We start from the raw sequence: 25,993 nt of genomic DNA, 5'->3' as shown, positions 1-25,993 counted from the left end.
ATATTGTGATACTAATGTCAAAATCGAATGACACGTTTACTGTCAAGTGACCATCAAGTGACGTACCTTGTTTTTTTTTTATTTTTGAATTTCCGTGTTTAGACTTTAGTCCACAGAAGGTCTATACCACCAAATTCATTAAAGTATAATAATCGGCCAAGAGCGAGTCGGACTCACGCACGAAGGTTTCCGTACCGTTATAGAGCAAAAATAGACCAAAAATTGTGTTTTTTGTATGGGAGCCCCCTTAAATTTTTATTTTATTTAAATACTCATATTATAATAAACTCAAAAAGAAATCAATATTGTCTCCAACTATTTATGTATGTCCGGCGTTGTAAATGTAAAATCAAAAATTGTTTGGGACTTAAGTGCTAGTTTCCCGTGACATTTTGTATCCAATCATAGTGCGCGAAAATGTCGTGATATACGAAACGATACACGTACGCGTCGCCTATTGGCTAATTGTTCCTACCCCCCTATCCTAGAATATTGTAACTTTTGCGCTAGAATACATTTTTTTGATACGCTAAGAATATACGTTGTTATTATTTCAAAATTCACCATAGGCCTTAGTAGTTCGAGTTTTTTCGAGCCTGTATATGTAGCAAATCACACGCCGCTACATAAGTGGACCTTCGAACCATATCTGGCGAGGATTTGAGCTGCGGAATCAAATCATCTGAACCAAGGCGACCGTTTGGACTGCTAACGGCCACGCAGCACTACCAGTGGTGACAATTTGCACGCAAACGAGGACTACGGTGCTGTGAGTTGTGACCAGGAGCGAGCAGCTGAATACGTACGCGATATCGACGGCAGAGGAACGTGCACAGGAGCCAGGATTCCCGGGTCCGCCCGCATCAGCTGAGTGCCCCTGCGGTGAGTACTTCACGTTAATATTCCCAATTTTCATAGGTCACTATTATGTCTTTGAGGGATATGGAAGGCCAGAGTAGCAAACCTCGTGATAAGTCTCCGTATAGAAATGTTACAGATGATAAAACTGAGCAAATTATTCGCGACCTCATTAGAAAACGCGGTGTTCTTAAGGGCAGATTAACAAAATTTGTTAATTACTTAAGTAGTGTAGCTGAACCGTTAAGCTCAGAATCGAGAATTGATTTAAAATTACGTATGGACGGTGCAGGTATTATATTTTCTGAATTCAATTCTATTCAATCCAAGCTCGAGGACACTGTCCCCGAGTGTGACATCGACGACCAGTTAGATCAGCGTCAGCAGTTCGAGGACTGTTATTACAGCACACTTTCGAAAGCTGAATCTATTCTTAGTGTCGGTAGGGAGGTCGCTGAATGCTCTAAAATGTGTTCTCATAATAATCAGTCGTCAGTTAAATTACCTGTCATCACTCTACCTACCTTTGACGGGTTATACGAGCACTGGCTAGAATATAGGGACACATACTTATCTCTGGTGCATAATTCGACAGATATTACCGACGTACAAAAATTTCATTACCTAAAATCGTCGCTAAAAGGTAGTGCTGAAATGGTAGTAAACGCGCTAGAAATATCATCTAAAAACTATTCTGTTGCGTGGGAACTTTTGCTAAATCAGTATGATAACAAAAGATTATTAGTGCAGAGTCACGTCAAAGCATTATTTACGATACAGCCGTTGCCGAAAGAGTCGTCTTCTCTAATCAGAAAACTTATAGATATTATAATTAATAATTTACGCGCCTTAAAAATACTCGGTGAAGCCACGGACCAATGGGATACCTTAATTATCTACCTTGTCACTTCTAAATTGGATAAGACGACTGAGCGGCAATGGGAGGAACATAAAGGTTCTTTATTATCTAATTCCAAAGTTACGCTGACGGTTGATCATTTAGTTAAATTTTTGAAATCCAGGGCCGATCTATTAGAAACTTTAATTCTATCGCACAATAAAGACACAAGCACTATAACCGAAGTTAACAAAAAATCATGTGCTACTTTTCGCAGTAACGTGACACAGTGTAACGTAGTATCTAATTTAAATAAGCCTGCCGGGCGCAATAATTCGCGTAGGTTGTGTGTAGTATGCAAGGCTCCGCATCCAATTTACACTTGTTCACAATTCATTAACATGGACTTAAAATCTAAACTTAAAATCGTTAAAGAACACAACTTATGTGAAAATTGTTTACGTTCCGGGCACACTGTAAACAACTGTTTGTTTGGACCTTGCAAAAAATGCAGCTCAAAACATAACTCACTAATTCATCGTTCTAGCGATTCTAATCATACCACAAGCCTTGTATCTAAATCATCAACTGTCGCCGCTGAGGCTAGCGCGAGCGGAATGGTAAGGCTCGCGCCCTCTCCCTCAATCAGTTGCGGTCAAAGCGATAAGGGACAGGTTTGCGATGTTCACGCGTACACGCACACAGATGTAAACTGCATTAATGAGCAACCAGTTTTGCTATCCACTGCGCTAGTTGAAATTCTCGATAAAGATAATAATTATCATGTCGCATGCGCTTTACTAGACAGTGGTAGTCAAAGTTGTTTCGTTACACATTCGTTTTGCAAAAAATTAAATCTTCCGTTAATACAGTCCACTAAAATGATATGCGGAGTAGGTAATATTATTTCACATTCGACGCATTTGTGTGACATACAAGTAAAATCGCGCGTTAATTCCTACTCGATGCGACTTCAATGTTTTGTTCTTAACGAGATAACGCCCACCTTGCCCGCTGTTCAGGTACACCACGCGCACTTTAAGGTACCTGATAACGTTCAGTTGGCAAATTCGCAATTTTTAGGGCAACAAAATATAGATATTTTAATAGGAGCGGACAGGTTTTGGGACTTGCTCGAGGATGGCAAGATACGTTTACCGAACGGTCCATTCTTACAAAATACTAAGTTAGGTTGGATGGTTTCGGGTCCTATCAATCATAATAATATTATGCAAAAATATGGACACGTCCAGTGTAATTTTAGTACATCTATAGACGCTCAATTACGTCAGTTTTGGGAGCTCGAAGAGCTAACTCAGCCTCGGAATACGTACTCTGATGAAGAGATGGCTTGTGAACAAAGTTTTACAACAAATACTACACGTGACAAGCACGGTAGGTTTGTTGTTGACATTCCGCTCAAAAAATCATCTGAGGTTCTGGGCGAATCGTACTCCCAAGCTGAGCGCCGTTTTTTCGCTTTAGAAAAACGGTTGCTACGCGCACCCACTAGCTATAAGCAATTATACGTAGATTTCATGCGAGAGTACATCGACTTAGGTCACATGACTAAGGTCGATAGTTATTCGAACCCCAACTATTTTCTGCCGCATCACGGCGTGTTTCGTGAACACAGTACTACTACGAAACTCCGTGTCGTGTTTGACGCCAGTGCAGCCACTAGTAACGGAATTTCGTTTAATGACATACAATTCGTTGGACCTCCTATTCAGGGTGACTTGCTAGGTATACTGTTGCGCTTTAGACAGTTCCGATACACCGCGTTAGCCGACTGCGAAAAAATGTATCGTTCGGTCCTCGTTAATCCGAACCAACGTGATTTACAGCTAATCGTGTGGCGCGACGAACCGTCTAAACCGCTTGCAGTATACAAGCTGAACACGGTCACATATGGCACGGCTTCGGCACCGTTCTTGAGTGTACGCTGTTTGAAGCAACTGGCTGCTGAATGTTCCGACCTTGAAGTCAAAAGAGTCATAAATAACGATATTTATGTTGATGACCTCCTGACCTCTAGTGACGACAAGGTCAAATTATTAAAAATTTGCAAGGGTACCGTAGACGCGCTAAAGTCCGGTTGTTTTACTTTACGCAAGTGGGTTTTCAATTTTGAAGTCCGCGAGGGCGCATACCCAATGTCCCCGAATGATAATAATATTATTGATACATTTCGCAACTTAAACTTCGGGGAACATAGCCAATGTAGAACTTTAGGCTTAGGTTGGTGCAACGTTTCTGACGATTTTAATTTTAATACGCAGTTACAGCAGGCTACTTCTAATGTAACGAAACGCACCATATTATCTTCAGTTTCGCAAATATTTGATCCATTAGGTTTATTAAGTCCGTCGATTATTATAGGCAAAGTTTTATTACAACGTCTTTGGTTGCTTAAGTTACAGTGGGACGATCCGCTTCCCGCGGATATTTTACGTACGTGGAACCGGTTTGTTGACAGTCTGTCTCATCTTTCTTCAATAAAGATTCCGCGACACGCATTTCAGTGTGACGGCACACGAGTCGAGCTGCACATTTTCACGGACGCCTCACAGACAGCTTACGGCGCTTGTGCTTATGTGAGAACCGTATGCGATGATCGTGTTGTCGTAAAATTATTAATGTCGAAGGGTAAGGTAGCCCCATTGAAGCCTGTTAGTATACCTCGACTGGAGCTATGCGGCGCGTTGCTAGGCGCTAAACTCTACGATAAAATTCGCAGTTCGCTCACTCGCGAGTTCGACGAAGTCATATTCTGGACCGACTCGACTATTGTGCTAGGCTGGTTACGTATGACACCTAATTTACTTAAAACGTTCGTACAGAATCGAGTCGCCGAAATACACGAACTGACTAGTGTATTTACCTGGAGGCATGTAAGTGGCAAAGATAATCCAGCCGACCAAATCTCTCGCGGAGTCAGCCTTCAGGATTTAGCTTTATCCAAGGAGTGGTGGGGAGGCCCTCCATTTTTACACGCATTAAATTTAAATTTTAATTCAACTTCAGATATAAATTCAAACACGGAGTTCCTACCTACTGATTTGCCTGAACTAAAATCTTGCGCTATAAATACATTTTTAAATCAAAATATTAATACGGACGAAACATTCTTTCCATTCAACAAATTTTCAAACTTCAATCGTATGAGTCACGCGGCTGCCTATTTACTGCGCTTCACGCACAATAGCCGGCCGCGCCACAGAACCGATCAGCTGACGGGCGCGATCGGTGTCGATGAGTTGAATCGCGCGGTGATTATGCTGGCTAAGTTATCACAAAGGCAGTCATTTTCTTTGGAGTACAATTTGCTAAAGAGTGGAAGGAATGTTAAGTCAAGCAACAGACTTTCAAGCCTAAATTTATTTTTAGATGAAAAGGACCTAATTCGTGTAGGTGGCAGAATAAAAAATTCTATAGATTTTAATTATAATAAAAAGCATCCTATACTTTTATGTTCTAAGCACTATTTTACTCGCTTGCTATTTATTCACGAACACAATCAATCTTTGCATTGCGGGCCACAGGCGCTGCTGTACCGCTTGCGCGAGCAGTGGTGGCCGCTGTCAGGTAGGAATCTTGCTCGGAAGGTCACTCATCAGTGCGTCACTTGCATACGGGCCAGGGGTAAAACGCTAAGCCCACTTATGGGCAACCTGCCCAAGGAGCGCTTGACGGCAGGTTTCCCTTTTATTCGCACTGGTGTGGATTACGGTGGACCAGTGTCCGTTTTAAATCGAAAGGGTAGGGGAGCAAAATTAGTAAAGTCCTATATCTGTCTGTTTATTTGTTTTATTACTCGCGCTATTCACTTGGAGCTTGTCAGCGACCTATCTACTGACGCATACCTCCTCGCTCTCAAACGATTTATGTCTCGACGTGGAAAACCGTGTGAAATTTTCTCAGATAATGGACGAAATTTTGTAGGTTTAAAAAACGAGTTTGCTCAGTTTTTATCATCTTGTAGTAAAGACGTTGTAGATTACGCAAAGAGTCAAAATATTAAATTCTCGTTTATTCCTCCATATTCCCCGCATTTTGGTGGCTTGTGCTAAACTCACGTCCGCTGGTACCTCTGTCTTCGGATCCCTCGGATTACTATCCCCTCAGCCCTGGCCATTTCTTGATTGGCCGACCTCTCACGGCACCGGTGTGTGAAGATGACCTACAGCACTTACCTGTACACCGGTTGAGCCGCTATCAGAGAGTGGAACAGCTGCGGCAGCAGTTTTGGACGCGCTGGGCTAGTGAGTATATCTCGGAGCTGCAAATCAGAGCTAAGTGGAGGGAAAATGCGGAATTGAAGCCTGATACGCTTGTCCTAATCAAGGACGTGGCTCTTCCGCCGTTGAAATGGCAACTCGGTCGCGTGGTTAGGACAATTCCTGGTGACGATGGCATCGCCAGAGTGGCGGACATCAGGACAGCATCAGGTGTCATAAGGCGATCTTACACGAAGATCTGTCCACTCGTGAGAGAGGAATAGTTTTAAAAGCTGGTGCTTTCAAGGCCGCGGGCATGTTTGGGACTTAAGTGCTAGTTTCCCGTGACATTTTGTATCCAATCATAGTGCGCGAAAATGTCGTGATATACGAAACGATACACGTACGCGTCGCCTATTGGCTAATTGTTCCTACCCCCCTATCCTAGAATATTGTAACTTTTGCGCTAGAATACATTTTTTTGATACGCTAAGAATATACGTTGTTATTATTTCAAAATTCACCATAGGCCTTAGTAGTTCGAGTTTTTTCGAGCCTGTATATGTAGCAAATCACACGCCGCTACAAAAATGTTACCGTATGTTACTTTTGTAGAAAGCAATCCATAGGTGAAGGCTCATTATTATTCTACTGTAGGGATTTACTATAGTATTTTTGTATAAAATAAGGGCAAATAAAAAACAAACATAAAATAAAATTACAATTTATTTCCTCACTTTTACCCTCATTAACTTTATAGTTATTGCCGATTGAGATTATCACTTCACTTCACTTGTCCTAGTACATCACTTCGTACACTGTCGCTTTTTTGTCCCCTGAACCCGTCACTATGTACTTATCGTCCGCTGATATATCACAACTGAGCACCGATGATGATTCCTTGGACTGAAACAAAAAACAATATTTTAATGTAAAGACAATTACAAAACAAAAATATTACTTATATCAAAGTCTATGTCTTAAAAGTATATTTTCTTCTTAACCACTTTTTGTGCTTTATCAACAACTCAAACAAATGACACTTAGGTATTTCTGAATGTGAAAAATTATAACATTATTAGGATCACTGAGATACTGTCTATTTAAAGTATGTCAATAAAGTGAAGAAATTAAAAAGTTGCAACATCATAGTGTCATCCCTTTTAAATCAATCTAAGAAAAAAGGGATGACACTACGATGTTGCCACTTTTTAATTTCTTCACTTTCTTGACGGACTTTTAAGTTTAATTGGAAGATTACACTTCCAATTAAACTTAAAACTCACACCCAAACTGCGACGAAATTAGTATGCTACTTCTTGCTTTCACAATACACATGATTATTGCTATCTCTCCATAAGTACTTGCTAGAGGCAGATGAACATTATTGTGCAGGTGAAGATCAACCTATTTTCTCAACTCTACATCTAAATTATATCTTAAAAAACCTTCCAAACCAGATCTTTGCTACGACATCCCACAATAAAAAAAAACAATCTGTCAACTGTCAAACCTGGAATATGCTCGCGCCGTAAGGCGTCCGCCACGCGTTCAGCAAGTTATCCTTCCCCGTCGACACGAACCACTTCCCGCACTGCGCGAACTTGAGGGACAGCACGCAGGACTCGTGCAGCACCAGCTGGTAGCGGTCCGGCTTGCCCGCGTGGAGCACTTCGACGTGGGAATTCTCCATGCCAACTGCTAGCCAGGACCCTGGAATGTGTATAACTTGCAATATGAATATGATGGAAGTAGATGTTACAACCTACGAATAATAAGAACTAAGGAAACGTAACTCCCATACTTGAACTGTTTTGAATTTGGTTCCTTTTCATACACTAAAATATGGCAATAGCAACCAAACACTAACTCTCAAATTTACGGAATAAAGCCGTTGACATTAATTGCTACTTCTATATTATTTACACAAAATTGTGTACCGAATACATGCATAAAGTATGCATGTATTCGGGTTACATTTTGTAGACTCGTGGACAAATTTTTTGACACAGTTACTCTTCTTTGGTTTTCATTATTCGTAGGTCACACACACTGTTCTTTAATATTTTTCATACATAATCGAACAAAAACAGTTACACTACTTAAAGCGTAACTGTGTACTATTAGAGAAACTTATTCATAGGCAGGCTTACATCATAATATGGTCAGGTTATGTCAGGCCTTCCGACAGATCACGATTGACATATTATCTACATAACGGGACCAAATTACGCAAAACCACCATTGACATTTAGTGGTTGTTCAGACACAGCGGGAACCGCACGGTTCCCTTGCAGAAACCGAGCGGTTAAGCGTGAACGTTCTAATACAACGCCTTCGTAATAATCTGCGAACGGTTAGAACGCGCGGGTTTAACGCCTCTAGCCCACAGATGCAGTTCGCTGCGAATTCGGGGCGAAACAAATGCAAAACAGGAATAGAGCGAAATGCAATATAACGCATTGTCGTGTGGCAGATGAGACAGTAAATGGTTTCGCATTTGTTCTGCGTCTGTAGACTAGAGGGGTAAACTGCGCGCTTACCGCTGTGTATAAACAAGCACTTAAATCCATCTCTCAAACGAATTAGACGTAACCCGATCAAATATCGTTGGTTGTCCTATGAATTATATAGGTTATCGTTAGGTTTACCTTAGACCGTAAACTTCGAGTATAATGCTACATTTAACAATACTAACCTGTCGGACAATATCCTAGCGAGAATATCTGGCTAGAGAAGTCGTGCTGGTGTAGCTGGCGTCCTTCCCGCAAGTCCCAGGATCGGACAGTATTGTCGAGCCCGCCCGTCCAAAGCCGCGTACCGTCCGGACTGATGTCGATACAGGACGCGCCGTCCGTGTGACCTGCGATACAACATAATAAATGTTTTAAATAATTAATTGAAAAATGGAACAAAATAATCATTGCCACAGATTATAACATGTTACATGAGTCATGACGCGTCCGACTCCCTATAGGTGACAAAATAATTTTCACTAAATGACTATGATCTGGTTGCGTTATGAGTAGAAATTCTTAAAATAACCAACGATATCAAAATACTTAGATACGACGTATGCCGTCAAAACTGTAGCAATGTTTTTGCATGCAAAATGTGCATCGAGAAAATATTGTCATACTTTTTTTTGTCTTACAGTAATAGCATATACTACTTTCTCTTTCGCTCATTTTACGCTTTAATCGAATCGAGAAAATATTGTCGTCCTTTTTTGTCTTACAGTAATATCATATACTACTTTCTCTTTCGCTCATTTTAAGCTTCGCCTTGAGAAGACAATAATTGAAATATTAATAAAATCTTAGTAATTACGTGTGAAATATTACACCTTTGGCTTTATTTGTATTCTTCGTTTTGTTACTGCACTGTCGGAAGGCACATGACGGCATTCTGGAGCGATATGTAGCGAAAAACCACGCGGTAATTAATTAATTAAACACGTCCGGCTGTTACCGCGTCCTAAGGCACACTGCTCTCAGATGAGTGAGCTCACTCATTTCGAGGGTGACACATTTTCGCGCTGACGATTGTATGGAATGCCTTTTCTAACATTCTATGAAAAAAAACTATTTGCCGTTTTCATTCCTGCACAAAATATTTGTAAATCGTTTTGAAACTTGATATAAGAGTTAGAAATATTTTCGTTCACGAGCGAAAGAGACAAATAGTAAATCGGACGTTTTATCTTATAAAAACATACCTTGGAATTGCCTAACTAACGTCTGATTGTGCAGGTCCCATACAGCTATGTTACCGTCTGAACAGCAACTGAAGCAGACCTGCAAAGAAAGCATAATAGTATAAGATAATGACTTTATACCATAAAGTAAACTCCAACAAGCTATGATTTCGCTAGAACATAGACTTTGAATTTTGAATCAAGGATAGAACCCATGTGGGACCGTGTGGGACACATCAACTCCCATGTAGATTGTAATTAGACATTTCATTACACACTTAAGTGTCCATAGAAAAACTTAGAATCATCCATAGACAAAGTAAGAATTATCCATAGACAAGTTATCCAAAGACTTTGGAATTATCGAAAGATATCCGGGCTAATAGCTAGCGCGTAGCACACAGATGTAGAAGAGACAGTACTTTTGTTGCCAACTTAAACGTTCACAGACAAAGTTATACCTTATAATCATTCATAGACAAAGTATCATCCACAGACAATTACCTTAGAATCCGGGCTAATAGCTAGCGCGTAGCAAGCAGGCGCCGTAGAAGTCAGTTTGGCGCGAGTTCTAGGCGTGGGCCTAACTCCCATAAAGAGAGGTTGAACGCGTTTACTCCAAATCAAGCGTCCATAGACAAAGCCATGTAGGGTCCATAGACTATAAAATATAGCATCCACAGACAAGTACCTTGGAATCCGGGCTAATAGCAAGCGCGTAACAAGCAGGCGCCGTAGAAGTTAGTTCGGCGCGCATTCTAGGCGTGGGGCCACCCAACTCCCATATAGAGAGATTGGACGCCTCGCCTCCAACTAACAACGTCCGCCCGTCGGGTAGCAGCTTCACTGATCTGATGTAGTTGTCACGTTGCTGAAAACACATTTTTTTTTTTTTTATGAAATAAGGGGGCAAACGAGCAAACGGGTCACCTGATGGAAAGCAACTTCCGTCGCCCATGGACACTCGCAGCATCAGAAGAGCTGCAAGTGCGTTGCCGGCCTTTTAAGAGGGAATAGGGTAATAGAGAAGGGAAGGGAAGGGAATAGTTGAGGGTAGGGAAGGGAATAGGGTAGGGGTTAGGGGATTGGGCCTCCGGTAAACTCACTCACTCGGCGAAACACAGCGCAAGCGCTGTTTCACGTCGGTTTTCTGTGAGAACGTGGTATTTATCCGGTCGAGCCGGCCCATTCGTGCCGAAGCATGGCTCTCCCACGTATAAAATTTAAAAATTGTAGAAAGCCAGAAATTATATTGTTGCGATTTTATGATATCGTCAGGGAGGTAAACAAACAGCTGTATTTCAAAAATTTTGCTCTTGATTCGGCCACTTCAAAATGATATTTGGTTACTAATGAAGGAGAATGTAAAAGCGGTTTTTCGAGGGATACTTTCCAATATCGCGGCGTTAGTTGTGATTCTGGTAAAGCGCCAAATATTCTTATAGGACTGTATGTAGATTACAGTAATTATTAAACAGTCAAGGGTATGACTAAATAAATTGAGAAGAATGGTACAACAATGAACACAATTCCTAATTCTTAATTTAAGATTCAATCAGTATGGACTTTGTAAACTGACTAGTTTTGTCGGCCAACAGGGAAAATATACTATTCTGTGTGTTAATTAAATTAACACACCTATCTTTTTTATAAATAACAAACTCACCAAGCAATCCAACTGCGCCAGTGGTTCCAAACCCGGGGCGCCCGGATTGGTTATATCCCATAGCTTCACACACCCTTTTCCGCCGGTGTACGCGTACCGAGCCGTGCCAGTCAGCGACAGGGCGACCGCACATACAACCTCCCCGTGCGGTAACGTCGCCGCCTGTCGCGCACCCCGGGGAACCCCCGGTGCGGTTAACGCGTCCGCCGGAAACGGAACCGGTTGGAGCGGCCCGCCGCATGTGTGGAATGAGTATGCGCTGTGGAAAGAATTAATTATCATTAGCAATACTTCTTCTTCTTTAAAAATGGCCGACTCGGTAAATTGCCAATGTCAGAGTGGCTCGAAAGACTTTGCTCTATGTAGTGACTAGTGAAGGTCTGGTAAAGTAATAAGTGTACGGCTACAATTAGCAATACTTATTGATCTATTTGCTTTAAGGTAGAAGTATGCGATGGAAAAAGTATTGGAATTAATTATTGAGAGCAATACTTATGGGTCTTAGACTACATTCACATTCAGTAGCGCGGCCGCCGCACTAGTGGTCACTTAATGTGAAGGCAGCCTAATCGGTTAAGAAGGTAGTGAATTGTTCATACTATGATTAAATGGCTTATTAAGAGCTCCCCACACATAACTGCGAATTTGAATCGCAAATATCTGCGACAAATCTTATAATAAAAATTACATGCGAATTCGTAATTATGTGTGGGGGTCCTTATATTAATAACAAGCATGATGGATTATTTGAATTCTTGATAATGCAAGGTAGCTTAATTTTCGATTCGCAAAAGGAGTTAATTATGCGTATAATACGAATAAATTGGCTTATTGTAAACACAGTATCAACATCATAATTCTAGTGCCTTTTCATAGCGAATTATCTATAATATGCCATCGTATTGCATGCATTCTTAATCAATCAGGTCTTTATTTTTTTATCATTAAGATGTGTGCATACCGATGTAACAAGTCACAAACTGCTAAGTGACAGAGTTAGATGCAAGATAATGCTGTCGTTTGACGTCAGACAGCAGATCTGTCAGTTGCCGTTAGTAATGGGTCTGTCACATTTATTTGCTAGTACTCTCAATATATCTTACTAGTATTGCTTATAATGCTTTAATTCATTGATACTTTACCATAATCTAGGAGAACCACGCCAACAAAAAACTGAAAAAATAGACTATATCTTTTTATATCTTAAACTTCGTTGTTTTATTTAAAATATCTTAGTTTAACGTTGTTTCTTTTTAATATTTAGGTCAACATTTTTTCAATTGATGCAGAAAATATTATAAGACGTTTTTATCAAGGAATTTGTAAATTATAATCAGAAAATATTATAATTTACAAATTCCAACACCAGAAATGAATATCGCAATGAAAATTTGTAAACATTTTCTTTTTAAGAGTTGTGCTAATGTTTTCCAATGTATGTTTTTCTGTTCAGCTTAATTATTTTTGCTTTCGCTGGTTTACTTATGAAAATTAATTTTAAAATTACCAACTACCATACCAATTCATGATATAATCAATCTACTTATTGGCTTGTTAGGGGTTAGTTTAAGGCTATTCTGGTTAGTATATTATTACTTATATATTCATATAAGCAAACAGAAAAATAGACATAAACACATATTGTAAAGAAATAAACATTTATTTACAAAACACTTTTTACATAGACACTAAAACATGGCAACTCTTTGTACATACAAGAATTTCACATAACATTAAGTTAAAAAAAATAATATTTAACACCCATGATGGCTTACAAGAATGTTTTAGGGAGGGAAAATCAGACCTTATGCCGTTATATTGCAAAATGTCACCTGAAAATATTTGTCAATCTCCTGTCAATGTCATCCAAGTTTAATTTTGCATGTCGGCTGTCGCCAAAGAATGAATTAACTCTGTTGTAATTTTGGGCTACATAATTTCCATGTCATTGTCATCCGAGCTCTCATGACAATGTCATCCACGCGCTAAAACATCCTGGTGGGTCCATATAAAGCGTCATGTCAGTCTTTTCGCAGATAATAAATTTAACGCGAATAGACCAGTGACAAATAAAAAGAAACAAAGCCAACAAACATGTTTTAAATGGTGATTGAAAGTTGTTAGTTTAGTAAAGTGAAGAACCTTTGTATTTATGAATGAAAGCTGGCAGATTAGTATATAACATTAGATATTCAATTATACAGCCATGTAATGATAAAAAATCGCGGGAATGCTTATGTCTATGCCACGCCAACGAATTTAAAAAATATGGCACGTCACTTGACATTTACAATGTTTGTTCCCATTAGGGAATAACAGAAAAAACAAGCGTGCTTTGCTTTCTTTTATTAAAAAGAAATAATTTCACAGGTCTTCGTAACTAGCACGATTGCCTTTACCGATTATGTATTATGGGATTTACAAGGACGACTAAAGCCGCACACAGAAAATTAAATTGGATATTTTTTTACGTGTGTAAAATACGTAACGTCACGAGTTTTTCTAAACAAAAGTGAAAATATTATTTGCTCTTTCAGCGCTGCTACTTTTACAAATATATGTATAGGGTATACACGGGATTCATACACACCTTAAAGTATTATCACTTAGTTTTGTTACAGCCTGTATATTGCCACTTTTTTCAAGATTTTTTAATATTTTTTTTTATTTCCGCCGTGCGGCTTTAGTCCCGTGCGTCAATTACAAATAAAAAAAAACAAATTACGGTTTGGCGGGCGGTAACCCGTTGCGCGGCGGCTCGTAGGGCGCGCGGTACGAGTATGGGAACCCGTAGCGACCCGTCGGCGTCGGCGCGCGGGTCTTCGCGCCGGGCGTGCCGGGCTTATCCTGAAATGAAAAAAAAAAACAATTTTAGCAATATATATAACAGATAAAACTATACTACAGATTACAGGACTAACAATGGCATTAGGATATTAAAGAGCTTCTGAAGACACAACTAGGTTTACGTAGGTACGTCACACGTTGTGTCTCGCCAGTTCAATATGTTGGCACATCTACATGATATCATGCCGGATTCAAATTTTCTCTCAGAAACAGCCTGGAGATAGACGGACAGACAGCGAAGTCATAGTAATAGGGTCCCGTTTTTCCCCCTTTGGGCATGGAACACTAAAAATGCATTGAAAAGGAATAAATAAAGTTAGACAGAGACAGTCGTTCACCTATCTCACTCACATCTTTGCTCTTCGGCGTGGACCGGCTTGAGCTCGAACCGGAGCGCGAAGGCGGCCTCGGGCCGTTCTCTGTTCTCTCTTCCGTGCGAGCGCTGGGGGAACCACGCTCCTCCTGAAAGCGTTGGCTAAACTCAGCGACTGATTACGAAACTAACAGTCAATTCAGACCACAACTCGATGCGTAGACGCATGTCTAAATTTGTATTGAACTGACAATTCAATTGTGTGAGACGTCTTACAAATCTGTTAAATCCATACAAATTTTAGGAATGCATCAACGCGTCGCGTTGCGGTCTAAATTGACCGTAAGAAGAGCCAGTCCACACGGCGCGTTTCGTCAGCGTTGTGTCGACGCAGCGCTGCCGTTGCGTTGTTTTACATACAAATAACCAAGGTGTTCACACGGCGCGCTGCGTCGTGACAGCAGCGCGCAACGCACACATGACGGACAGCAGCTCCCGAGACGAAGCGGGAGGGGGTGTTGACGTTAAGACTGCTTCGTAATAACGCTGCGATGACGCAGCGCCCGTGTGGACACCTGGGTTATCTGTATGTAAAACAACGCAACGGCAGCACTGCGTATAAACACTGTATACAATTAATCTATTTTGCTTGTATTTAAGTATTTAAACTAAAAATATAAAATCATAGATAGAGATAACTACTATCCCAAAGATTGAAACAAATTTTTAGGGACCTGATTCATTATCAGTTCACAGAGATTCCTCACCTCGTTCGCTACATCTACGACGAGATCTTGATCACTCTTCTCAGCATCGCTGTCCTAAAATAAAAACAGAAAATCATTAAATATGTCTATGACAATAAAAACCAGCAAAAATTTAAAAAGCAAAGCTTAGTAAAGACTAAATTACAATTAATGTAAAACAGTTAAAAATTCCTTTTTATAATATGAGCACAAAATATGTTTCGTTGGAACGAATAAAACGGACGCATGGTACGTCATAACTCATTTAATATTATTATGATTATTGTAAACATTCATTGCAAGGAGTAATATATATATATATATAGCCATAGGTAAGCCGTCTCTTTAGAATAGTTGCACTCCACATTCTCCAATCGAAAAAAAAAACTTTCACAAAATATGATGAAAGAGTACTATGGTACAATACCAAAATTTGTTATATTTTTAAATTTTGACTGCTCCATTTGGATTAATAGACGGCACGTATACAGCTTTATTATGTAACAAAGTAATATTATTTATATCAGCCCGCATGCTAACACCAACCACCTATAGTAACATACATACACTACACAGACTCACACGGCCGGGTACCTTCTCTTCCTTCCGGCGCTTCGCCTCTTGTTCGGGCTCCGCTGACCGGGGTCTGTACTTTTGTTCGTGGGGGGACACGGAGCGCCTTTGCTGGAAAATAATTTATGACAAAATGATGTTACTACATAGACATAATAATAACAACTTCCAAACTAGTTTCGGTGACGGTGGCCGGCTTCATTGAAACCAGGCCAGTTACGCCGTTTATAGTGACCAAGTGTATGCGCAGTACACAAGAGCACTCTCTATTTCTTTACTCTCATAATCCCGTAGGACGGACGAGAGATTTACTTGTCAGGCAATCAGGTAATCAGCCTGCAATGTTCTAATAAAACTTGGAAAAATCATGTTTCCAACGCGGGAATCGAAACAACGACCTCAGATTCAATAGCCACGCTCTAAAATAGATATTATTGACATGTCATATGTTTTTTAGGGTTGCGTACCCAAAGGGTAAAAACGGGACCCTATTAACTAAGACTTTGTTGTCTGTCAGTATGTCTGTCTCCAGGCTGCATCTCAAGAACCGCTATAGCTAGACTTTTGAAATGTTCACAGATTGTGTATATCTGTTGCCGCTATAACAACAAATACTAAAAACAAAATAATATTAATAATTAAGGGGGCTCCCATACAAAAAACACAATTTTAGGTTTTTTTTCTCTATAACGGTACGGAATCCTTCATGAGCGAGTCAGTTTCACACTTGGCCGATTAATTGTGTTGTTTGGGGCGCCTATGACCGTTTGTCCACCGCCGTCACTGGGACTAAAATGGTCCCTTTGAAGAATCATGATATGAATCATAATATGATTCATTTTTCTAAAATCGCTAAATGCAACTCTGCTTGCAATTCATTTCTGTATTTTTGTACTGATTTGACATTTGTCATTTTGACAGTTTTGACAATTCATTTGCAGAATTGATTGAGAGGAATTGCTGAATGTGACCATTTTAGCCCCGCATGTCCTAGGCTATAGGTTTCATTTTCCTCTACAGCACTACAAAGCAGCGGCAGCAAGGGTCGGTAAAACCAATGTATCCTAGGTCCAAAAGTAGCATTTTATCGGCCCAAAATAATCTCGTTCTCGGTGGACGGCGGCATGTCAATATAATGTTAATTGTGATCTGTCGGCTGGGCTTGACATAACACGACCAAATTACGTAGGTCGCTTCTCCTTCCCTTCTCTGATAGTACCAGGATCACACACCTGTTGGGCGATAGCTCTCGCGGCCAGGCGGTCGTCGTCACGGGGCGGCGGCTGACCGGGGTGCGGCGGGGGAGGCCCGCTCGACAGCGGCGGCTTGGACTCAGGCGGCGGTAGCTCCTGAACATAGATTATTAGTTTAATGGATATTAAAGTTGGTTCTTAGTATTGGCTACGTGACTTTATCGCTTGGCGAAACTGGAGGGGGGAATAGGTGTTTGTGATCAAAACGTAACAAGTGACAACTTTTATAGGGTGAGTAAGGTAAGGTATACTAGAGTAAGCGGTAAGCGCAAAAAGCCAAAAAGAGAAGCAATAATTAGTGAAGGTAGCATGGGTAGACTGGACAATACAGGGGTGAACCCTGGTGAAACTTACCCACCCCACCTGCTTTGACGGTATGCCATGATGACGTTATAGTCAATTGATTTAACAGCTGTTTTCACGCTGTTGTAGCAGCTTTTATTTTTAACGGGCAATTGGCCCACCAGTCACCACTGCAACTCCTATGTCGCCAGGATCCAACCGCAAAACCCATTGACATGATCTCAGGGATGCTCGAGGGACAAGCTAAATTTGTCTTGGGACCCGCATGGATCTGTCGCGTTTCTGTCGCTGACCTGTACCTTGTGCGCGGGCGCGGGCAGGTGCGGCGGCGGCGCCCCCGGGAACATCAGGCCTCCGCCGAGCAGCGCTCCGCCCCCGGCGACTCCGTGCGGCAGCCCCGACGCGTGGATCTGTTGCTGAGAGGAATACCAAGTTAATCGTGTACACGTGACGAGGCGAAACTGACTATAGATAGACGAGTACCAAGTTAATCGTGTAGAATTGTAGATGGCACATCAAAAGGTGGATTTGACTATCGATAACGCCCATAATTTTATGCTGGCACTTCGTACGTATTTGCGTATTAAATGTATTCGCCAACCACCATGTGTAGACGGTATGTTTGACAAAGTACCTATTGGCCTTATTTGCCTATTTGACAAATATGACCAATACCAAATAATTATACGTATCCGTACTTTTGTCGGTTTTTGACGCACATCAAAAGGATCAAATAGGCAAGTAAACAAAATCAAGTAGAAGTTTGGTATTTGACGTCCGTGTGTGGAAGGCCGTATTTGCCTTTATTTGCTTGTTAGTTTATACGTCAATAATTTTGCCAAATGCAACAGATAGCCAATAGCAAATACGAATAGCCATGTGAAGTGTCAGCATTACGCGTTAATCGTGAACAAGTGGAAGTAAAGTGCTTTGGGATCTGACTATAGATATCGCCCGGTAATGGTTAAGGCTTAGGCCAAACCTACGCGACCACGCGACTGCGAAGCGGGAGCGTCAATACAAAACACACATTTGATAACTTGTCAAATGTGTGTTTTGTATTGACGCTCCCGCTTCGCAGTCGCCTGGTCGCGTAGGTTTGTTCAAACCTTAATGGGTATAATATGACATAATATTGCAGGGACGCATTATTTGCTGTGAGGAGCTACAGTTTAATAGTAAAGATGGCAGTTGGCACATGACAAACCGTGTAATAAGTCTGACATGACATTGGACTCACTCTGCCTCACACTATCAAAATATAATAGTAATGATCAAGGATTACAGCCCTACCGGGGTATTTTGAGCCGTGGCCAGTCACGTCATGAGACGTCGTCTCGAATCAAGACCATAAAGTTTATATACCTAGCGGAATAGAGAAACAAAGGCCTGAGCAAAAGAGATGTCACTATCAGTAACACTGCGTGGTAAAAAGAGACGTGTGATACATGACAGCAGCACTCTTTTTTTGTCGTCTAGTCGGCACGTGCCGCACGTTGACAATTTAATCTCATAGAATTCATGTTCAATCATGCTTGTGTAAGTGTATACGTAGACATATTTTTCACACAGATGAAAACCAATTTTGGTTACGTTTGACAGCTCGAGATTATTGCTCTATTCCGCTAGGTATATTAACTTTATGATCAAGACACATTGTACATTTGTTTCACACCGACCCCGTGATCAAAATCATCCAAGCTTCAGAATGACATCATAATATGTTAGGGTCAATTTATACTAGCGCAGAGTCGAAGCGCATCGAAGCGAATTATTAAAACTGAATATAACAAATTCCACCATAACTCCAAAGCGTTAAGAGGAGTCCACACCGCCCTTTTTTCCATACAAACGTTGTCCCCTGTTTCCTCCCTGGATAATGCTAGTAGAGTTATAATTTTTTTCCTGAATATCTACGGCCACTAATACAATGTCCCTATGTTTTCTTTTTTTTCATAATTTAATTATTAAATAAGATATGAACGTTCAAAAACCCAAAAAAATGGCCAGATTTTCCGCTGTGTTCAAACGTCCAGAAAACAGATTTGGCTAGATTATACAAAAAAAAGCAAAACATAGGAACTCAGCTCAAGCCTTTTTTTAATCTTTAATGAAAAAAGTACTTAAATCGGTTAAGTTTTGGAGAAGGAATCAGGGGACAACGAATCGTTGATTTTCTGGATTTTCTGCAGTTGTCTCTATCGCGTTCTGCGGTATAGGCTTGAGGTAAGGGAGACAGCTATAGATATTACACGTACTTTTTTTTCATTTCTCTAGCCCCTGGTGTATCCTCTTAAGAGAATACACCAGGGGCGAGAGAAATTGAAAATAGGTATTTGAAAATGTATTGCTGTCTCACCAATCTCAAGTCTCCCACCGCAGAGCGCGATAGAGACAACACGACAAAAGTCCTAATAAAGGAACAGCAAATCTTCGATTCGTTGTCCGCTGATTCCTTCTCCAAAACTTAACCGATTTAAGTATTTTTTTCATTAAGAATTAAAGCAAGGCTTGAGCTGTTTTCCTATGTTTTATATTTTTTGTATAATCTAGCCAGTTTTGTTCTCTGGGTGTTTGAACAGAGGAAAATCTTGCCATTTTTTTTTTGGGTTTTTGGACGTTCTTATCTTTTTAATTATAAAATTATGAAAAAAAAGAAAACATAGGGACATGTCAATAGTGGCCATAGATATTCAGGAAAAAAATCATAACTCTACCGGAATTATCCAGGGAGGAAACAGGGGACAGCGTTTGTATGTAAAAACGGCGGTGTGGAATTCTCTTAACGTGTATTACTTCTGAGAATTTAAAAAGGCGCGTGCATCCGCGCGAATTCGCGTCGATGCGCCCGACCAACGCTGATTGAATGTATGCGTTACGCTCTGGAGTTAAGGTTGCATTTTCTGTGTTCAGTTTTTGGGAATTCGCTTCGCTTCGACTCTGCGCTAGTATAAATTGACCCTTAGATGCTGGTTGTGCTACAGCGGCTCAGATGTTTTTTTGCTTAAAGATAATGATTTGGTGGCACAGACTTTGTGGTTTAACTAACTTTCTTATATAATAACTGCACCAAAACAAAGATTATAAGTACTAACAACTTAGTTTTCTTTAGTATATGTTTGCGTACACATTAACGGCATGCGGGTAGCATTGCATGCGAATAACATCAAAATTACTTATAAACTTAGCCCTGCTTCTCACATTAAAAGTTTTATCAGAAACTGTGTTTAAGCCGTTGTAATTAATAGTGCGTAAAGCAAAGTTTTGTTCTTATCTATAAGGTGGAAATTCACTTTCACCACCTCCTTAAAAAGTACCTTCAAAGTTCATTGATCGTACTGAACTACTTTCTAAAGTCTGGTCGTCGAAAAGAAAGAAATTCAGCCTTTTTTTTTGTTTTTATTAAAAAAAAATCAAATTATCTTGTTACAATAAAAGTTATCTGGAATCCACCAACTCGTTATGTGAGACCTGTCTATAGACGAACCCATCTAGCCCCATTGTCCTTCTATTATATTAGACTAGATAACGCCAAAATTAGATTATCGCATAGGAACCGTACATTTTTCCGGGATAAGAATTATCCTATTTCCTTTCCCAGGACGCAAAGTATATCCATACAAAATTTCAGCAAAATAGGTTCAACGGTTTAGAAGTGAAGTCGTAACAGACAGGCAGACACACTTTCTTATTAATTATAACGAATTTAGTATAAATAATTAAGTATAGTTTAAGAAAAAGGTTAGTATGGTGCTAAGTTTAACAAACTTGTAGGGGACAATACGGGATACAGTGGGGCTAAAATTGTCACATTTAGCAATTCCTCTCAATAATTTTGCAAATGAATTGTCAAAACTGTCGAATTGACGAATGTCAAATTAGTACAAATTACTAGACATGAATTGCAAGCAGAGTGACTATTTTCCGATTTAAAAAAAAAAGAATCATATTATGATTCATAATATGATTCTCCAAAGTGACCATTTTAGCCCTGCAGATCTAAGGTTTAAAGCAAAATAGCCTTATTGCTAAAACAATAAGATTTATAATGTTATAAACCTTATGCGGGGTGCATATCCAAATGTCCCTTATTATAAAGTTAAGTATAAAGTAAAAAATATATATTTACAACAATAATGTCGATATTATTTGTTCATTTAAATAGATTAAAAATTATTATAAAGTTATTGCCAGTATACTATATCATAACTGACAGACACATACAATCAGAATCAATAATAATCATACACTTTAAAACAAAAACTTGTGTCAAATTTCATTGTGACAATATTAAAACCAGTGCAGTAACTAAACTACAGAATGTTAATCACAAACATATAAAACTACATTTTCCTTTGACTTACAAGAAGTTGTTGCAGGCCTTGTTGCTGCTGTTGCTGCAAACAACATCAAAGTATTCCATATTTAAATACGCAACAACAAAATTAAAAAAAAAAGAATGTCATCTAACTTTCTTCTCAATTGCCAATATTCAAACTTTTTGACATATTTTGTTATAATATGATTATGAATTGTTTCAATACAAACATACACAAATACTACTTTTATATGTGGTTTATTATTTGCTTATATTTTTATGTTATTATAAAGGGTAGTACTATATGAATAAAAAGTAAATACCATAGTTCATGTTTGTTTCTAATAAATCTAAAATTTTCCTGGGCCAAAAATAAAAAAGTAGACAAATGGCAGAAATTTTTTCAGTGTTGCAACATTAAATTGAAATTTAGTTTTTAGATAAACTGATCAGGGGCTAGGCATTTACTATTTAAGCATAAGTTAGTTGATACTGTCAGATACCACCACCTTGCTTCTGACTGAAACAAAGCATCAACTTACCCCTATAATTGCATTAAGTTCAGACATAGTGACCTGCTTAGCTCTCTCAACGGCAGACGCCACCTGTTGCTGGTGCTCTTGAGCAAGAAACGGCAACACTTGACCGATAATTGCACTCAACCTCTTTGCTATCTCCGTCTGAAAAAAAAGTTTATCTTTTACTTGCACAAATGTTTGGCAGCATTCCTCAATACAAAGGTCACTCTCAAATTGAGACAAAAAGTCAAGTTATAGTTAGGGAGGAGAAGAGGGGATCTCGCGACAAGCTTGAGTGTTTAAAGCGTTCGAGTTTAAACTTGTATAGGCTTCCGAGTTCCGACATGTGTGATGTGTCTAGTTATCATGGTATAGAAATCAGATTTCTCACAGGGTGGGTTGAAAAAATATATTTTTGAATATTGAAATGTCATCAGATCTGTCAAATTAAGATATGTATGTATGTGATATGTTTGTATACCCCAAAGAAGCTTCCATACAAAGACATTTTAAAATATAAAAAATAAAGCTTCATATGTTCCTAACTAAACTTCGCAGATATTTTATGTTGCACTAAACTTAGTCCTTGTTGTCTAAAATGTTGTTATAATTCACCTAAATAAGTAATTTTCTGAATATATTTTCTTTATCATAGCTTTAAAATGGCTGCATTTCTGAACCCACCGCTAAAATAAAAAACGCTTTTTTTTTTTATCACTTTTACCTAATGTAGAAAACCTAGATTTAGCCCCAATTTCACCAACAACTGTTAAAGTTAACGCTCGAATTAGTATCACGTTACCTCTTTCATTTTTCTTATGAATGAAAGAGAAGACTTGACATTTTAACAAGCTGTTAACACTAACAGTTGGTGAAATTGGGGCTTAACCTACTAGGTCTCCATGAGGCTTGAGTGATAAAAATACAACTGAGTATTTCGTGAATATTTCAAGTGCCTACACATGTTGCAGTTATTGATATCGAGCAAAAATTAAAGCCCCCTTAAATATTTAATTTATTTTGTTTTTAGTATTTGTTGTAATAGCGGCAACAGATATACACAATCTGTGCAATTTTCAGAAGTTTCGCTATAGCGGTTCTTGAGTTACAGCCTGGAGACCTACAGACAGACAGACAGATGGACAGACATCTTAGTAATAGGGTCCCGTTTTTACCCTTTGGGTACGGAATCCTAAAAAAGAATGTATATAATTAAGTAAATTTATTTACTGAATTTTATACATTCTTATAAAAATAACTGATATTACAAAAATATTTGCTTGCTTACAAGTTTAAAGTTTTCTAGACATCTGTGTAATTAACATAAATGTAATAAAAATAATTTTATAGTTGTTTCAACATAGTAAAATTATGACTCACCTGTTTGTGCATTTCAACATTTAGTCCATAAGACATTTCGTAATACTGCAATAGAAAAAATCATGAATTACTATTTTGAAAATAGAATATTAACTTTTTAAACAACTGTTCAATTAACTTGGCTGTAGCAAGGTTTTTTTTTATAAGCAGCATTTAGCATAAAATAGCCACTAGCCAGTAAAAAGTAGAACAGTTATAACTATGCATAAAATATAGAAAAATTGCAAACAAAATTATCAATCACAATCAGAATAGAAACAACTTCGCTTTATCAACAGTTTTTTAAGAAACAAAAACATTGAAAATACTTTTATAGGGAAGAACTAGAGTAGAACTACACTTGTAATTGTAGTGTGAAAGAAAATGAACAGAAAGTAATTACCATAACATAATGCCTTTGCATTTCTGTTTTCTCGCTCGCCAGTTTCTCGCATTCTAACTTTAATCTGCAAAAAAAATTGGGTACTCTGTTAGTTTAAAAAATGGTAACTTGAAACAGGGTTTCTCTTAGAAGGTTCCATCCGTGGCATGGTAATTTTCTTTAGTAGGTTTTCCTTCTTCTATCCCAAGAGGGAAAAACCTACCAGAGAAAGTTAATTTTAGATGAGACAACACGGAGCTAATACTAAGAGGAGGTATTGTAATCAAGTTTCCTTATGAAACGACACGTGACAATTTGCGGGGTAAGGGGGTGTCAAGCTCCGCCCACTTCTCAATATTTCATCTATCGGCTAAAAGCAAAACTACTAGCTTAGGTCGATGTTGATGTTACTACGTAGTTCAACTATCTTACACTAGATGTTTTTTTGTCTTGAATATTATGGGACGTACTACGGCCCTGGATATTTTTTATGTTTCAAATAGTTATCATAAGTGACGACAGATGGCGGTTTATAAGTAATAAAATAATAAAAGCTATATAATCACGGTTTTAGCTATTAAATGTGTTTATGACTAAGTGTATAACGGTTTTCAGCATTCAAGTATGATTATTGTAATAAACTTATGCAAAATTTTAAGCATTAAGTCTGTATTATCTTTCAAAAGTTTGGCCACCTAGTGTCAAGTAGTATAATTAACGCTGAAAGCTGAAATGTTCTAGAACTTTTATATTTAAATTACATTTAAAATTATTTCCAAATGAAATGTGATGGTATTTATATTATCAGAACGTCTGTCTGAGTGTTTTCGACATTGTAAAACACAATACTTCATCCTTTCCTTGTTAAATACGCAGAAAACATAATTTGAGAGTCTCGTTACGTGTGCACCTGACAAACGCTGAAAGTGTACTGACTTAAGCCCCACCCACAATGATGACGTCAGGACCTAGTTGAAAATCGCAGTGCAAAGTTGCTTAGGCCAGCTCCTCTTTGTATGAGCTCCGTGTGAGACAATGATGCAAATAAAATTATATATAAGTGGGACAACATAAAATGAAATTCTATTGTTTTATCTTATGTAAGTAGTCTACTAAAACTAATACAGAATGGACTAGGTTGCAGCACCATCCCTTTTCTTGAAGTACTTAAAACAAATGGTCATCTGCTCTCATCATGCTAATTTAAACACAATATTATGATTTGGTATGACTTTTTTCATCCACATTATAAATCATGCATTTATAATGTGGATGAAAACTGTTTTCTTTTTTTTAATACACGCAGTTTTTTGACTACTAAATTCTATGAAGAGAAAGTAGTTTTTGAGGTCACAATAATTAGCTAGCATCTAATACTTTAAGAAATCTACACAGCGACATGTAGACTTTAGAATTTTTGGGACATGTAATAATATCCGTTATTTTCTTACCAATAAAGATAGGTGCAAATACATAAAAAATACTTACGAGTGATACTGTGCTTGTAAAAAATTAAATTCTTCCTTTATACGTTCTAAAGTATCGGCGATTGTAAACTTTATCGGCCCAGAGGACGGTTGGGGTCCCTAAAATAGTGGTACATTAGTGAAATACTTGCAAACTTATCCTTAAACATTTCAATGGCCAATTAGTAAATTAAAAAAAACTTACCCGAACGGCGGCGGCCGGATGCCTAGCTTGTGTAGGATACATGATAAGTGTTCTTACAAATTTAACACAAAATCAAATATATATCTCTTTTGATCCATGAATTTTGGACACATACGAGATCATTTTCCTAAATAATGTATAGGTTTCGCTATGATGCACTTGTCGCGTAAGTGAACGTTACAGACAATGATAGGCACAAACTTTGTTCGAAAACATGGAAATAATCAGTCATAATGAAACCATTTGTAGTTATTACACAAATACATAACAAAATAATTCAATAGTGATACTATTTTTGTGAAAAACAATAAATGCAACAGTTAAAAATCCACGCTGCAATTTCCGATTTTCTAACTTCACTTGGTAATTCGCTGAGTGCTGACTTCGTCGCTTCGGAGTTCGGCACCGCTCAAACTTCACTTGTCAAACAA

General features: G+C 38.7%; 2 protein-coding genes across 14 annotated transcripts; one reads left to right on the top strand and one right to left on the bottom strand.

Moving 5' to 3' along the window:
* Positions 1-3,473: 3,473 nt before the first annotated feature.
* On the top strand, positions 3,474-6,200 carry LOC121734441. The gene is made up of 2 exons (XM_042125053.1): positions 3,474-4,427; positions 5,807-6,200. Exons 1-2 carry the CDS (start codon positions 3,499-3,501, stop codon positions 6,198-6,200), a joined length of 1,323 nt encoding a protein of 440 aa, XP_041980987.1. The 5' UTR covers positions 3,474-3,498.
* Positions 6,201-6,624: 424 nt separating this feature from the next.
* Positions 6,625-25,955, bottom strand: LOC121734362 (protein groucho-like). 13 transcript variants are annotated; one of them, XM_042124896.1, is made up of 18 exons: positions 25,563-25,955; positions 25,380-25,477; positions 23,913-23,976; positions 23,531-23,575; positions 22,175-22,312; positions 21,679-21,711; positions 17,608-17,730; positions 16,991-17,107; positions 15,753-15,869; positions 15,207-15,260; positions 14,478-14,588; positions 14,005-14,126; positions 11,280-11,538; positions 10,305-10,484; positions 9,635-9,713; positions 8,615-8,779; positions 7,430-7,629; positions 6,625-6,822 (listed from the first exon to the last, which is right to left on the bottom strand). In XM_042124896.1, the coding sequence occupies exons 1-18, from the start codon at positions 25,602-25,604 to the stop codon at positions 6,715-6,717; spliced, it is 2,055 nt and encodes a 684-aa protein (XP_041980830.1). In that variant the 5' UTR covers positions 25,605-25,955; the 3' UTR covers positions 6,625-6,714. The 13 variants fall into 13 exon arrangements, with proteins under 13 accessions (XP_041980830.1, XP_041980835.1, XP_041980836.1 ...); XM_042124901.1 differs by having other exon boundaries at positions 15,768-15,869; XM_042124902.1 differs by having other exon boundaries at positions 15,780-15,869.
* Positions 25,956-25,993: the final 38 nt, after the last annotated feature.

The sequence above is a fragment of the Aricia agestis genome, chromosome 15 (assembly GCF_905147365.1).
Source record: "Aricia agestis chromosome 15, ilAriAges1.1, whole genome shotgun sequence".
NCBI classification, from domain to species: Eukaryota; Metazoa; Arthropoda; class Insecta; order Lepidoptera; family Lycaenidae; genus Aricia; species Aricia agestis.
This window is presented reverse-complemented; position numbering and strand designations above follow the sequence as displayed.

What these genes read in the sequence shown, in the direction of transcription:
- LOC121734362 (XM_042124896.1), bottom strand. Translation starts at nt 25,604, where the DNA reads ATGTATCCTACACAAGCTAGGCATCCGGCCGCCGCCGTTCGG. An exon ending in TTACAAGCACAGTATCACTC is followed by an intron (nt 23,977 to 25,379) that starts GTAAGTATTTTT and finishes TTTTTTTTGCAG; the next exon opens with ATTAAAGTTAGAATGCGAGA. An exon ending in CGAGAGCTATCGCCCAACAG is followed by an intron (nt 15,870 to 16,990) that starts GTGTGTGATCCT and finishes ATTATTTTCCAG; the next exon opens with CAAAGGCGCTCCGTGTCCCC.
- LOC121734441 (XM_042125053.1), top strand. Translation starts at nt 3,499, where the DNA reads ATGTATCGTTCGGTCCTCGTTAATCCGAACCAACGTGATTTACAGCTA. An exon ending in GGCGCTAAACTCTACGATAA is followed by an intron (nt 4,428 to 5,806) that starts AATTCGCAGTTC and finishes TTCGGATCCCTC; the next exon opens with GGATTACTATCCCCTCAGCC.